This window comes from Vanacampus margaritifer, chromosome 1 (genome assembly GCF_051991255.1).
Source record: "Vanacampus margaritifer isolate UIUO_Vmar chromosome 1, RoL_Vmar_1.0, whole genome shotgun sequence".
Classification (NCBI taxonomy): domain Eukaryota; kingdom Metazoa; phylum Chordata; class Actinopteri; order Syngnathiformes; family Syngnathidae; genus Vanacampus; species Vanacampus margaritifer.
In genome coordinates, this window is record NC_135432.1 from 10,967,536 (window position 1) to 10,983,913 (window position 16,378).

The 16,378-nt window shown below is 39.4% G+C and overlaps 1 protein-coding gene across 5 annotated transcripts; it reads right to left on the minus strand.

The window, feature by feature from the left end:
• Positions 1–2,931: 2,931 nt before the first annotated feature.
• LOC144055655 (natural resistance-associated macrophage protein 2-like) lies at positions 2,932–16,346 on the minus strand. 5 transcript variants are annotated; one of them, XM_077571868.1, is made up of 16 exons: positions 16,174–16,346; positions 14,516–14,611; positions 13,394–13,533; positions 12,406–12,528; positions 11,830–11,949; positions 11,140–11,246; positions 10,675–10,745; positions 10,532–10,599; positions 8,497–8,652; positions 8,266–8,424; positions 8,109–8,195; positions 6,889–7,008; positions 6,659–6,808; positions 4,546–4,619; positions 4,327–4,480; positions 2,932–3,168 (listed from the first exon to the last, which is right to left on the minus strand). In XM_077571868.1, exons 1-16 carry the CDS (start codon positions 16,193–16,195, stop codon positions 3,061–3,063), a joined length of 1,755 nt encoding a protein of 584 aa, XP_077427994.1. In that variant the 5' UTR covers positions 16,196–16,346; the 3' UTR covers positions 2,932–3,060. The 5 variants fall into 5 exon arrangements, with proteins under 5 accessions (XP_077427994.1, XP_077427977.1, XP_077427967.1 ...); XM_077571851.1 differs by having other exon boundaries at positions 13,394–13,542; XM_077571841.1 differs by lacking the exon at positions 16,174–16,346 and adding an exon at positions 15,721–15,810.
• Between the last annotated feature and the right edge of the window lie 32 nt (positions 16,347–16,378).

The window sequence follows — 16,378 nt, forward strand, 5'->3', positions numbered from 1 at the left end:
TCACATGGCTTTCCATGCAGTGGAAGGAAGAAGTGGAAGCTGCTTTGCTAACCACCAAAAAAGATGGAGGAAAGAAAACATCAGGTTCTCACAAGTTCTGTGTTTGCAGGTCTTGTGGAGAGCAAATGTTATGGCTGTTTTTATGCAGTACAATACTGTTGAATCAATTTTGTCTTATGGAAAAATATGTTCCCACCCAAAAAAAATCTATTAAGTCATTTTTGGCGGTACTGGAAACAAATTACATTTTGTTCCATTTGTAATCAGGTATTTTGAGAACAAGTGGAGTAACACAGGACCTAAACTGCATTTGGCCATTTGCAGAAAGTTGGACTCATTGGACTGAGAAAGCCAGACGGCTGAGGAGGTCCATGAAATTTGAAATAAATAATGAATAACGGTGATTTGTGATACGAGTGTCTTGAGATACAAGCTTGGCCACAGAACGAATTCAACTTGTATCTAAAGGATCTTAGTCGATCAACATCTTAACTACAGTTGACTTTCCCTCGTACGGGACTATTTTGAAAAAGTACGAAGAATAAGGTGCATACATGTTTTCAAATGTTGGGAGGGAAATGAGTCGGAAAAATAAATACAGTAATCCCTCATTTATCACAAGGGTTACATTCCTGAGCACCACTGCAATGGATGAAATCTGCAAAGTAGCAAGCAAGTATTTATTGTATTATTTATTTTAATTCTTCATGCATATACTTTCATTAAACAATGCATGTGAGGTACAGGTATTATTTTTCTCCACATGGGGTCGCCATCCATCTATTAGTCATCTTTTCATTTGTCGCCATCTATTATAGTCTCTAATAGTCAGTTGCGAGCGATATTCATCACTTTCTCAATCTTACTTTTAAAAAGGAGTATCAAAAGGTTCGTAATCGGAAAGCTTGCTGAAAGACAGAACATAACATAATATCAATCATTTTTAATTCATTCTGAACTTAAACTATAAAATGCTGTACACAAAACACAGAAAAAAATAAGTTAAGAGGCGATCAATGAACAAACACTGCACAAGTTGTTCAAATAGATAGTAAGTAAATTTGTGGAAATGTTGTGTCGGGCTACTGGATGGATACAAAAACAAGTCTGAAGTCATGCAAGTTCTTGAACGGAACCAGGCCTAACATAAGTGTCATTTTCATCTTTATTTAGGCTATTAGTTAACTCATTAGCAAATTCTCCATTATCATTATTTTATATGATGGTAATTCCAATATCTCGTGTGTATTGGGTAAAAATAAATAAATTCGAAGCTGGTCTGTCACATGACGTGGTCTGAGAATGTCATCATTTTGTTTCTGATAATACCGTACGCAAATCTGCAGTTTGTGATGTTCGTATGATTAACAAGTCATTACACATCACTGTCAACAACAACAATCAGAGCAGCAATAGGAACAGCTATTATACGTGGGCGGTTGGTGCACAAAATAAACGTCAGAATTTTGAATGTGCTGCTAACTCTTTGACTGCCAAAAACGTTAAGTAAAATCCTATGGAGGAGTGCCAAAGACGTTAAAAGACGTTTTTTTCAAAACAGGTGAAACTAACCATTTTCTATTGTTGATTACTCAAAAACGGAATAAGGTAGAAACAAACTTTTTTTTCTGATGAAAGATGACAGTCCAATCTTTCATTTGGTAGTATGTGTGTTTCCATAGTCCAAACACATAATTTTCTGTGGACCTTGAAAGATCAGTCAAAATGCTTAAAATCGGCTGGCACCCACGGCATCCCTTTTCTGAAAACGTCTGGCAGTCAAAGAGCTAATGATCGCTTATAGTTTTGTTTAAAATGTGTATTTCACACTCTCCATCATATCTACATACTTAGCATTTCATTGAAGCAAGATAATATGCTTTCTCTCAATACATTCAAAAATGATATGGATCAAAGCTGAGGTTAGCGTTGTGGTTTGACTTTAGGATGAGCAGACGTCCCCGCGTTGGCCGCGGACAGTCCCATTTTGAGCCTTGGGTCTCACGTCACCGACAGATTTTGCCACCCCGCTATCACGCAGGTCCCGTCCCGGCGTTTCATTTTTTGCTATGTGTAATGTGTCAATGACGCAGTTGTCATAGCGATTCATACAATAAACCAAATTATAAGAAAATGACCTGTTAAATTGCTTTCTATTTACTTCCAAATTCACGTTTGCGTTCTCATTAGCATCCGCATCAAATCGGAAGCAGGACGGACTTACATAGCAGGCGGTGGCCATAACTAGTACTGTACTGACTGTTTACATATAAAAGAATCATGGGAAATGTAGTCCTACTATCCATTGTAGTCGCCAGCCGCAGCTGAGCTTTCTAGCGGTATGTTTCCAATGTTACAATGCGCGAGATGAACAGCACAGCCAGCTTCCAATAGTCGTCGAAACAGAGAAAAAGGTTGGAAATTAGAGAGTGTATTGACCTGTTTTGCGCCGTTAAACAATCAACCAAGATAGCTTTTAGCATTAGCGATTGATGCGCATGACGGCTGTCTTTCGCACCCCACCGCCCCCGGTTTACAAAGATTGACTAGCGATGATATTTGGTGAAATTTATTGTGTATACTGTATTATATATTGCCCCGGGTTTTTAATTTTGAAAATCTGGTCACCTTAGACTCCTCAGCAAGCGTTCCACTTTCTCATGTGGCAACTTTGCAAAATGAATTGCAAGCACATTGAGTTGCTTTGGGGTTGAAATGTGCGGCAGAAATACAGTTGCCTTGGCTATGGACAATTTGTTCTAACTCGTGGTGGTTAGCTAATAATGTTTACCAGAGATATGCAGTTGAGTACTGCACAATTAAAAAAAAAAAATCTTCAATGCACTGAACCTGCAGTGAGTGAACCATGATATAGTGAAGGACAATCTGAAAAATCTACTCAAGTACAGTAACTGCACTGGACTGTATTCGGACTTTTATGACGGTGTTGCTCGCCACCACTGAACACTTGTTTATGAATTCAGTTCAAACACTCCAACTTACAACGCATCATCATCCCCTGTGAGGCGACCTTCGACCTGCTCAAGCATGTTACGCCATTCAGGACTCAAACTCCGGCTGCGGCTCAATAAGGACGCTGGCGTCGTTCCCTCTGCGGCCACTCGGGTCTAGGCAGGGCACCCCCACAGCAATTAGGCACAACCACGCCTGCAAACAACAACACAAACAATTCAAGTGAAGATCAGTCATACATAAGCTCATTTTAACCCCTGGGCGTTATTATAGTTTGATTAAATTCTTGTAATTTTTGCCAAAATCTGGCATTTCCTTTGAAGTGTGATAACTTAGTCATTTATGAATATTTTTTTCCACTTTCAACCACTCAAAATGTTCAGTGGCATCAGACCTATCTACACATATAGTTTTTATTTGTATTTCTTTTTTTAATGCCCCCTATGGACAATAATAGCAGTATTATGCTAATAGCAAGACTAACTATGGTGTATATATATATAAAATAAAAGAATAATTTGAATACTTCATATGACATAGTTAGAGGCTCAAATAAGTCATAACAATATAATTTTTTTATGCATGCATTTTGTATTCATTTATTAGCCTTTGGCGCCACCTAGTGGATTTTTGTGTTAACACTCTAAACACACAAATTCCTCTATTTTCATGTTTATGACTCGTCAAAGAAGCGATTGCATCAGTAATCACGGAAAATGCATGATAACACATCAGGTTTACAGCATATTAAAAACTGTGATTTATAATGAGAGTCAATGAGACAAAATCGGGCATTATTACAACAACTTTGTGTGAATCTCTCCTTCCTGTTTGGTAATAATTATAAATTACAGCATGGTGCCATTTTGAACTTTTACCTTTTTAAACAATCCTGGTAAAATGTCAGGTCCCTAGTGTATTTTTTTCAAATGTTTTTTCTTTGATGAAAAACAGAAAAAAGCCAGAAAATGGACAAATAACGCCCTTGGGTTTTTAAATGAGGAGTCTTTGCAGTTTGCATTTCTACCAGTTGGGGGCGCAGCAGTTACAAATGTCTTAATGGTGGGACCAGTTTGATTGTCAGTGTGAAATGTTGGCTTGAGTAGGTCAACACTTTGCTACTATTCTGTTGTATGAATGGCAACACATTAATTGTACTTTCTGTGATTTAGTGGAAAAGCTAAAATGTCTGCTTGAAACCAATATGGCAGACTTCCTTTGTGACATCCTAACCTGGCATTGCCTAATTGGCTTCCTTTGCTAAGTGACATTTGCTTCAAGGACTGAATTTTCAACAACAAAAAAAGTATTTGTATTTCTAAAAGGAGTACTGTAGTGGTGAATGTTACTTACCAAGTATCCCACAAAGGTCAAATATGCAACGGAGAGGAAGGCGGCCAGCACGTAGAGCCACACACTGCCGAGCGAGGTCACATAAAGCACCACAAAGTACACGTTGATGGCACACACCGTCAAGACGAGCAGGCCGCCCCAGATCTTTAACAACCTGCGGGAACAATGCGGGTCGGCAAGTGGGGTGGCATCGGATGTTGATTGGGGCGGCGGACTCACAATCCATTGGCAAAGTCCTTCATGAGAGACGGCAAACTGGTGAACGTTAGGATGGGGATGAGGGCGAACGGAAGCTGTGACACACAAAAAGACTCGATTTAAGCTATTTGTCCTTGGGGAGGTCCAAACACAATTGTAAATGTTTTTCGTTTAATCCATCCGTCCCTTTTTCTGTCACGCTTGTCCTCCTTAGGATTTCAGCTGACCAGGACTGGTCGCCAGCCAATTGAGAGGCTGTGAAGGCAACATGAGTAAGGATATTGGAGGGTGGTGGGTGGGGGACAGTCATTTTTTCTCTCATTAAAAATATTTTCTCTCTTTGTTCCCATTAAAAAGTTTGTTGCGAGCTCGCCACCTGATTACTTCTACAATACAATCCAATAATAAAATGGATTGACAGTCAGCTCTCGCGGCTGAAGGCAGAGGGCAGCCATCTTGCACTTCTGCCAATAAGCTAAGAAAATAAGACAAACTCGGCCAAAACTGTGAAATGTAACAAAATCCCAATTTTAAAACTTAATTTGAGCTCGTCGTCTAATAAAGTTTGCTTATTTTGAAAACATAACAACATAATGATGACAGAGTGACGGACTGACAGACATGTGAAATTAACAGAAACTGTGATACAACAATGACGGAAGCGTGGTTAAAGTAACGATGACGGATTGACAAGGTGATGATTACAGTTTGATTTGGCTTGAAATAATGACAGATTGACGATGACGGAAGGGTAGCTCGGCTGTTGATGAATAACGAATGACAGACCGCTAAAATCCATTGGAGTGCCCACCTCTGCAAAATTCATGTAAATTACCACTTCCTGTTTAAATATGAAAACCAAACCTAAAGTAGTGCAGATTTTGGGAATAAAAAGTTTAACTAGAAAAATTCCCGCGGAAATTTTGAATGGGACTGCTGACTCTTGTAAATGAGCTGAACAGTTTAAAATTTAAACGACTGGAATCAGTCAAGAAATGTGGAAGTTAACCACAATCAACATCAACTAAAAGTATCTTACTGTCCCTTTAAGAAAAATGCAAATTCACGCACACACATTTGACTTGGAGACGTCACGCACCCACATTCCATTGATATTGTATGAGAGACGCACACCTCGAACAAAAGCCTCTCACGACTTAACGGTTTAAGATGCAGATTCAAGAAATGGCTCGTTAGAACGGCAAGGGTTTGGGGAACGCGAACATATTCTCACTTTTTTAATCGGATGAAAAATGACCAAATGAGAGCAGGTTGAAAACTTATGATTTATCCGAATTGAAGAGGAAAAAGGAGGCGAATTTAACATGGAAAAGATAGGCGAGTTAGTCCGACTTCTCCTCGCTTAAAGTGAAAATAAAGGTACTAAATGACACCTTAGCCAAATAAAAGTTAGTTTGTCTGAAAGAAGAGACCTGTTACTACAAATTGTGAGAATTTGATGTCTAGTGAGCAAAGATTGTGGCCATGGTGACGAGTTGAAGTGAAACTTCTGACTTTTGGAAATATATTTTTTTGGTTCCCGCCACTCAAAGCCTAATTGCTCCACAGAGTGTAATAGAAGGCTATTTCACTCACTGTCTTTGAACCCGCACAGGGGGGGGAGAGCTTTCATTCCTTAAAATAAATTTCGACACTGAGCTAAAGATGGGAAAAATTGCTACAAAATGAGCTAAAATTCATATCGGTCGGATAACGTATGCGCGCGCAGCGTGTCTTGGAAAAAGGTGCTTGATCTGTAATTTGTTCCCCCTTTCTCCATTCATTTCCTATGGGAGTTTTTTGGGAATTGCGTCGCCATGGTAACTCAGAATTCCTAGAAAAGTAATGCCGCACCGAGTCAGATCGAGCCGCATCGTTTGATACCTCATTTGTCCCGGTGCGATCTACGGTACAGGCCGCATTTTTGGGGATTTTCTAGGGTGGAGAGTAATATGTGCTGCTTTCAGCAGTCCCATAATAATAATACTGGAAGGGAGAGTGTGTGGTGCGGTGGTATGCATGGTGAGTATTCACCCCAAAGCCTAATATCCCCAACTTTTTGGGAATAGTGTATGCAATCAAAACAAAACCTGGTCGACTCCTATCACAAGCTAGAAGATGCTCGATGAGAGACCTGCATGCTTTGCAGCACGTTGAGGAAGTCGTTCAAGCCAGTCAGATGCTGCACATCCTGAAAGACGGCAACCAACAGCGTGGGCGCAATGGCCAGGGAGCGGGTCAGCGCCACCCGAGCGAAGCGAGACCAGCGCAAGTTCAAGAAGCCCTGCGGGATTCAAACACGCCGTCGTTCACAAGTGTGCCAAAAAACACATTGATTCATATCACAACACGCTCGGCACCCACCTCCATGACGAATTGGCCCGAGTACGTTCCCGTCATGGTGGAGCTCTGACCGGCTGCTAGGATGCCGATGGCCCAGATGTAGAGGGCCGCCGGCCCAAAGAAACAACCCAGGACAACTCCCTGAATACAAAAAAAAACCTCACGCTGTTTCACGTCACTCCTGACTCAAGTTAAGTGTCAATCTAAACATGAATTTAAGAGTTACACATTATGTACATTTCAAACAATCACACAACTTTGCTTAAAAGTCCACTAGCTCAATGCTAATATATAATAGAAAATAACATTTACGGTTAGAATTGATAGTTGCAATTTTACAACCCTTTACAATGGCTTTTTGAACAAAACGGTAGAGTAATACATAGATAGATATATATATATATATATATATATATACATATACAGACGATACTGCAAAACTCACAGGTTTATATTATTGTTCCTCTGCAAAGAACAATTCATATTACTGTAATTTACTGAGGGTGACTCATCTTTGTTTGTGTCTAAGTGGCCAGAGTGCGTGGCTGTTTTATACTGCCACCCGGTGGCCAAGGTGAGCACACCAAAAGCAGCAGCACTGTTTACAGTTACTTGAATTCAGAGGTGGCAAATCCAGTCCAGAAAATATAAAACCTGCCAGTTTGGCTTTAGCCCCAGGAGCTAGCTAGCTAGCTCTCTAGCTAGCTCCCATGGTGCTCGTTTCCCTACTAGGGAGTTGGCTAGCTAGCTAGCTAGCACCAATGGCTAAAGCCAAACTGTGGCAGGTTTTTTACTTTCTGGACCTGGATTTGCCACCTCTGCTTGAATTGAAGCATTAAATCATGACAAATTCTTGTTATGTCTTGTCAATTATGTTATGTTGAACAATTTAGATAAGATCCAGAGTCTTGCGTAAGGTGTTGGATGCCAAGGATACAACAGCACCTTGACCTCATCTGGCCCCGCTTTACGAGCCTGAATGCAGTGCTTTTCATTTGTCAGGGTAATAAAAGCTGTACTTTGTATTTGCATGAGACAGAAGTGCCACCCTCAAAACGGAATGATTTATTCGATACTGTACGAAGGGTTTGACTGAATTGAATGTAATTTGACTGAAGAACGCCCTAAACCTTTTGGTTTTAAATTGTTAAAAAAAAAAAAAAAAAAAAGGAAAGCCCAATGTCTCTTTCATGTCTCCTCCGTACATATGTTGTGAATATGTGGGAAATGAAAATGTGTACCCCTTTGTAGATGTCCACTTCTAGAGTGTGGTTGTTGAGAGGAAACAGGTGCGAGTGAGGACTTCCCGTTCGGTTGCAGACACTGTTCTGCAATGAAAATGCCAAACAACTGAAGCAAAGAAGCCAGCCAAAGTGCAAACACAGACGAGAAACTCACCACTTCTACGTTTGTGCGCTCGTAGAAGGCCTCGGCGAAGACAGCCACCACAAACACGTTAATGATGAAGGACACCAACAAGGCTATGCAGGACTCGATGAAGAAGTACTTGTTGGCCTCACTGATCTGCTTCTTGTTTGTCCGGTCCACCTCTCGAGACTGAAAAGGACATTTGTGAGCACCCGCTGGTTGGTCGCTGCAGCATCACGGGAAACGAGAGCAGGGCGTCACCTTGACCAGAGCGGAGTGGAGGTAAATGTTGTGGGGCATGATGACGGCTCCCACGATGCCCACCGCCTGACCTAGCTGGACGGCGCCGCAGCCTTGGCAATACGGCACGAACATCCCCATCAGCAGCTGGCTTTGGTCTGGTCGCACCATCGCGTACTGGCGGAGACGAGGACGAAAGAGACGTGTCGGATCACTCATCACGTCAGCAGTCCGTGCAAAATCGAGTCAACGTTGCTTTGACTTGACTCCATCATCTACAATACTTTCTTCTCAAAGTGTAGTGAGTGGGGATGCATGTGAAAGAATTACTGCCCAAGTATAGTACAGTTGTACCTTGAGATACACGCTTGTAACTCAAAACACTTAACTCTTAAAGCATCCTTCCTTGTTGAAATCAATGAAAATGCTATCAATCCATTAACCCCCCCCCCCCACACACACACACCAAAATGAAAAACGAATTAAAAAAATAAAATTAAAAAAAAGGAAAAATAGCACTCTATATAACATAAGAAGCCATTGGTGTCAAACTCCGGTCCTCAAGGTTTTGGAGGTTTCCCTCTTCCAACACAAGCCGATTCCAATCAGCAGGATCGTTATCAGGCTTGTGTAGAGAGCTTGCTGATGAGCTGATCATATATCAGCTGTGTTGGAGAACGGAAACATCCAAAACCTGCAGGACCGGAGTTTGACACCTATGACTTAAGCAGTCCCCTTCGCTCCCGGCTATTTTACTGGATTTTGCAAGACTCTACAGAATATTGTGTTCTATTGCTATAAAAACATGGAACCTACCAAAAGAAAGATTAGAGTCTCTTCTTTCATAAGGAAAAAAGTATATTTGGATCTGTTCCCGTTTTTGCAGCAATTAGCATGAGAATATAGCAAAGTTTCATCATTATTAACAAATCAGTTTAAAACACTGGAGGAAAGAGCTTTTTTGCAACATGGCCCTGCTTGAACTCATACTATCTGCTGCCACCTGCTGGCCTTTTTTTTTTGTAATAACTACCATTAGTTTAAGCGACCTCTTCAAGGTCAGAGGCTGCATCAAAGCTAGCTAGGAAAAAAAACATTAAAAAAAACGTATAAATACGTTGTTGAGACCCTGGCAATATTTAAAATAGAATGTTTTTATATGTTTTTGGGAGCAAATGAGTTCTAACTCTTTGACTGCCAAAAACGCTAAATAACGTTTAGTAAAATCCTATGGAGGAGTGCCAAAGACGTTAAAAGACGTTTGTTTCAAAACAGAGGTGAAACTAACCATTTTCTATTGTTGATTACTGAAGAACGGAATAAGGTAGAAACAAACTTTTTTTCTGATGAAAGATGAGAGTCCAATCTTTCATTTGGTAGTATGTGTGTTTCCATAGTCCAAACACAAAATTTTCTGTGGACCTTGAAAGATCAGCCAAAATGCTTAAATCGGCTGGCACTGGCGACATCCCGTTTCTGAAAACGTCTGGCAGTCAAAGAGTTAAAGATCCAGGCCACACTTTTTAGAATTTTTTTTTTTTATAATTTTTGATGTCCTTTTCCCCTTCTAAGCTAGTTGATGGTAAATGATATGTAAATAAGATTTGCTCTGAGTGGTCACTGTTCTTCTTCATTTGAATATGGAAAGCAGCTTTCCTCTGATTGGTAGTTGGTGATAGCGGCCTTGTCGGGTCTTGTATATGGCCAGACTGCATGGTGAGCCTGAATGGCAGCTTTCGAGGCTGCACATACAGTATAATGTACTGTAAAAGATACAATATACTTTTTTTTTTTAATGTCTTAAAATTATTTTGCCTTAAAATATTGTATTTTTCCTTTACATGTACATTTACCTTCCCTTTTGTAAATAAATAAAGCTGCCTTGCCTTAATTAGCAAGATGCATTGCGCCAGGTATTCGCTATTTCATCTTTAGGGACATTATAAATTCTAGATATTGTAGAGTAAAATAATGTCGCAAAAAAAAAAAAAGTTAACTTATTTATCTGCTGTCAAACAAACCCAAAAGCAAAATGTAAGCAGATAAATGTTTGTACCTCATATCCAAACGTGATGGCCATAATAGTGATGAGCACACCGAAGAAGGCTTCCAACTTCCTGAGTCCTGCATGACGACCGGAGACCATTTTTGTTCCAGCTGCATGTTTTTCTGCCTATTTTGGTAACAAATCTGACTTACCGTACTTGTCCAAAAAGAGGAAGGCGAATGTGTCGATAATGGTGATAAGGACGCCACCCCACAAAGGAATCCTGTCGGCGGTTGTAACAACGAGAGCGCTAAGACAGCATTTGAGAACTAGAAAAATTCCCGCGGAAATTTTGAATGGGACTGCTGACTCTTGCGAGGTGGAAAGACGCATGTATGTAGTACTTAGCAATAGTAGTAGTAGTATAGTAGTAGGACTTGTAATAGCTAAAAAAGCTGTATTTAAATAGCAGTCCATTCCATTTAATAAAAAATAAAATAAAAATAAAAATAAAAATAAAAATAAAAATAAAAATAAAAATAAAAATAAAAATAAAAATAAAAATAAAAATAAAAATAAAAATAAAAATAATGTGTTTTTTTTGAAAATGCATTTAAAAAAAATGTCAAATTTAAACGACTGGAATCGGTCAAGAAATGTTCGAGTCAAGTTCGCACCTGCCGGAAGAGAGGAGGCTGAAGGCAATAGCGCAGCCAATCACCTCCTGCATGTCGGAGCCGATGATGGCCAACTCCACCATCAACCACAGGATGATGCGGGGAACCTGCGGAAAACACAGAAATGATCATAAATATACACACAGGCTTTTACATACTATGCTGTCTCACATACTCTCAATTTGGTATTTGCAAACTCGCATATTGACAATTTTTTTCTTTAGGAACCTGATCTCAATTTGCCTGTGTGTAAATGGCATGGCAAAAGGGAAGTTTATTGACTTGTAATGTTTATGTTAAATATTTGTTTGCCTATATGTGATGTTAGGTCAGTTTGTGCTAGCGTGTTATTTATACTAGGATGCTAGCTAGTATTATTTATGTAGATATTAGCCACATGTGACAGTGGTTTGTTTGTGTCAAATAATTCAACTAAAAACAGTTGTTGGCCATTCATGTTCAGTGCATGGATGCTTTACGATCCACTATGCTTTCAAGCGATTTGCTGCCATCTGGTGGTATATGTATGCAATTACACGCCCATTTCTTTCTTTTTTTAAATAGCACGAGGTCAGTTACGACACAAACACACACGCACACTTTAAAAGCATTCAATTGCGGAGATGAGATGATGATGGTGAAAAATGCCTCTGTTGTCGTTTGAAGCTGAGATGTTATGAGGTCACTCACGGTGCGGTAGTGATGGTGGCAGACTTGGGCCAGGTGCAGCCCGGTGACGACGCCCAGCCGGGCCGACAGTCTCTGCAGCAGCAGGCCCATGACGGTGGCCCCCAGCAACACCCAGAGAAGCTGACAGCAAGACAACGTGTCCAAAATTGTTATCATTGACCCACAAAAACTGGCTTGGGAGTCCATTTTTTTTTTCTTTTGATTCAACCCCTGTAGCCAAGGAATTTCTTAGACATGTTTATCATAAGACCCACAAAAAAGTCTGCCGGAAAGAAAAAAAAAAATCACAGAAAGTCAGCCATTTTGGTCTGAAGCAGCCATTTTAGTATGGAAGCAAAGTTTGGTCACTCACCAAAGACAAAGCTCTTAATAAGTCAACTCCACAAGGTCAGAGTTCAACAAAACTGAGGCATTTTCCTATTTAGGAAGAAATGCTAGAATGGTATGTACGGAGCAAGAGGACAAAGCGTGAAAGACAGCAGAAATCCAGTCCGTCTCACTGCTGCCTTTTACTGACGTGCAAATAAAACAAGATCACTTTGAGTCTCTTGCCAGTTTCAAAAAGAAGATCTGTACCTTAAAACCAGCCTTTGCTCCAGACTGCAGGTCCGACTCGATGTTTCCCGGGTCCAGATAGGCGATGCTCATCAGGAAGCCCGGCCCGGTGTAGGCCCACAACTTCCGCAGACTAAAGATCGTCTGCAGTTGAGAGCAATTACACTTTTCTAAACAGCCCCAAATTATGATGATAATGAGAACAATATGTAACATACAGACATGACAAAATGCTCATTTAGAGATTAGAAATAAAACAATTTGTGACGTCTGGGTAAGCAAATGGAGCACAACTTGACATGCGATGTCTGCTAACTTACCCATTCTTTAACTCATTCACTGCCATTGACGGCTATAGACGTCAAAAATTTATTGGAACTATTTCTATTAGTTTAACATTTCCCCCCCCCATTTTTGTTAACAAGAGTTTGAAAACCTAGAATTTTTTTATTGTACATTTCGAACAGATATAAAATTTGTGATTAATTGTGAGTTAACTAGTGAAATCATGCGATTAATTATTATGGGGAAAAAAATCACCTGACAACCCTAATTTTTTATGATCTTTTATTAAAAAAAAGAGAAAAGAAAAGATTAAGAACAAAAAATAAAAATAAGAAGAAAAGATTATTAAAAATTAGGGGGTCAGGCGATTACAATTTTTCTTAATTTATTGCATGACTTCACTAGTTAACTCACGATTAATCACAAATGTTATATTTGTTCTAAATGTACAATAATTTTTTTCTAGGTTTTCATTCTCTTGTTAATAAAAGTGGTAAAAAGTTAAACTAATAGAAATAGTTCAAATGAATTTTTGACATCTATAGCCGTTAATGGCAGTGAATGAGTTAATTTGCTTTCTCAACCATCCATGAATCATATTTATATCATTCATTTGTGTTTTGTGCGCTCTTTACACCTAATTTGTTGTACAAAACGAACCATCCTGTAAATCTAATCCCCGACACGACAGCTGTGTCATTCATCCCAAATCTCTGTGGATTACCTGGGTGTCATTTTGGGGGACGGGAACCCGCTCCTCCAAATGAGTACCAGAAGCGGCTCCATAGTTGTGTCTGTGGAGGAAGGCGCCCTGGTGTGTGTGCCTGGTCTGGATCACAACCTTCTTCCCATGGACGCCACCCTCTGAATTGTCTCACACACACACACACAAACATGCATAATGACTACCCACATATCAAAGCACCCAAAGCCCCCCAAACCCCCCTGCATCTACTGCATCTATGGCTGAGTTTAGTCTGCTTTTCACAATGACATGATCTTAACACGACAGTTAGGAAGTTGTGACATGTGAGGGGGTTAAAAAAAAAAACGTTTTAAATTATTATTATTATTATTATTTTTGTTTGTAATCCTGGTAATGAACAAAGACTATACTTCTTTGCACTCTTTCCATACTTTTTTTTTTTTTTTTAACCTCTGGAATAGCAATGACATCCCTGGGTCAAAATGACAGGTTGAACCTAATTAACTATACAAAGTTTTCTGAAATTTTAAAAATGTTAATACACATTTAGTTCAATCTCATAATAACTCAGTCACTAAAAATTCCAATCAATACTTCCTCTTACAGGTCATGCTTCAGATTTTTTTTTTTTTAAATAACAAAATGTAAAAAATAAACAATAAAAGTTTTTTTTTTTAAAACATTTAAAAATGCATAAAACATTTTTATTATTAAATTATGCTGATTATACATACCGAAAAAGTACTTTTATCATTTATTTTAACTTTTAAATGGGTTAATTTGACCCAAAACATAGCAGGAGGGTTAAACAAGGCTACAAATCTTAACAGCTGAGGGAATAAAATAATTTTAGTTTTTCTCATTCTAATAAATCAAGAGGGAATGTAAAATCATTTTAATATTATTTAGAAATTTAATAAAAATTAAAAAAAAAAAAAGATTTTTCATGTTTGTCCTCCATTGCTTTTACTGACGTCTTCGGGTTTTCCCATCGTAACGCCTTTAAGGTCAAATTAAATTGAATTGGGTCGAAAACGGAAGTCCCAATTTCGGCGTGGACAGGTGACAAGTCAACTTCACGCAATCAGCGACCGTCATGAATATGTGACCCTGTTAAGATGATGTTGACAAATTAGCCACCTTGCCTGTCGGCGTCTTGTGGCTCATCTTCGGTGGGAACGCTCGGGGGCAGAGAGGAGATGTGTACGTTCTCAGGTAAGGGGTCCCTCGTCCTGGCTGCAAGCACAAAGACCAATACTTATTAACAACAGCACAAAACACACACACACTTGTCTTTGTATCATCGTGGGGACATCTCATTGACTTGATGCATTTCCTAGCCTCTTCCCCTAACCATCAAAAAAGATTGCCTACCCCCAATCCTTACACTAACCTCAACCATAACCCAATTCAAACCTAAACTCGAATCCACCTAATCCGGCGTCGGGAGTCGGACAGCGTTGGGCCGACAGCATGCGCCGTCTGATCAGTGTATAAATTACGAATACACAATGGTAGTTAAAGTTGGAAAAACACGCGTGTATGGGCCCCACAAGGTAGCAAAGACAAAGGCACATGCGCACACACACACATAGAAAAGGCTGCATAAGTGATGCAACAAAAGCGACATTCTACGCTAGGGGTGGGAATCTTTGACTCTTACGATTCGATTTGATTCCGATTTTGTTTTTTTTGGGTTTTTTTCTGCCTGCGATTCAATTCAGAGTCGATTTTCGATTCAGAATGATAATTGATTCAAAATGAATCGATTGACAATTAATACTGCTTCAATTTATAGATGTGCAAAGTAAGAATCGTCATGATCTACTCCAGTCTGGCTCGCTAATGCTAATTAGCGCGCTACTCACAGCACTTTTCTCACTCACAGCACTTTTATCACTCAAAAGAACGGCTATTCATACAAAACGCTCAGAGTTTTTTTGTTGTTGGTAACATGACATGTTCCATGTGTAGTCCACACGACGTAGGTTGGCCACCCCTGACCTATAACATCATGCATTGTTTTTGCAGGTTGTCCTAAAAACATGAAATTATATGTTGTGACTTGACTGATGGGCAATATATGTGCCCTCATTCTTTAATCTGGCTCACATGATCAAAAGTCATGGAATATTTGATGCATTTAGTTAACTGCAAACCTAATATATGCTAAATCATTTTTTTTTTTAATTAGTATTCATGTATTGCATTAAATTATAGTTTAATGCCGTGTTTCCCAACCTTTAATGAGCCAAGGCATCCATTTTACATTTGAAAAATGTCACAGCACATCACCAATAAAAAATGTCCCAAAAATATGAATAATGAAATCATGATGAACTCACTTGACAAATTTGGTTCGTGTGAAATGTTGAATAGTTGCACTTGCATGACTGGCAACAGGTGGACATCCCAAATGATCTCTGCACCCTGGATAATCGCTGGTTTAATGCACACCCTTTGCAATTAATTGTATTATTCAAAAAAATATATACTGTACAAAATGTTTTGAAATAGTTGGTTAGTGGCTAATATTTAAATTAATTACAAACATTTAAAAATCAAATTACTCCGTATTAACATAATCTATATCACATATCTTACCTACACCTTGAAAGTTTAAAATCAAATATTGCCCTTGAGCACAAAAGAACGCAATTTAAAATGAACGAAGGTTTACGCGTAGTCAACCGAAAATTGATTCCTCTCTGGTCTAGTTTGTTATCGAGTGAATTTTCTTCAGGAGGGGGAAAGAGAGCAAAAAGGGAAAGTTACAAGCATCAGAAAGCACAACTCACCTGGTCGAAGGAAGGAGAACATTCCGAACAACTGCCAGTATTGGTTGTTGTTTGGAGTTCGACAGCGCTGAATTTCGGACGAGGAAGTAGAAGGCGGGCTTGAGTTTGGACATCGGCCTTGAGTGAAAGTGTTTCCCCACACACAAACCTGTGTGTGCGTGTGCGTGTGTGTGTGTGTGCGTGCGTGAGTGTGTGTTTGATTGAA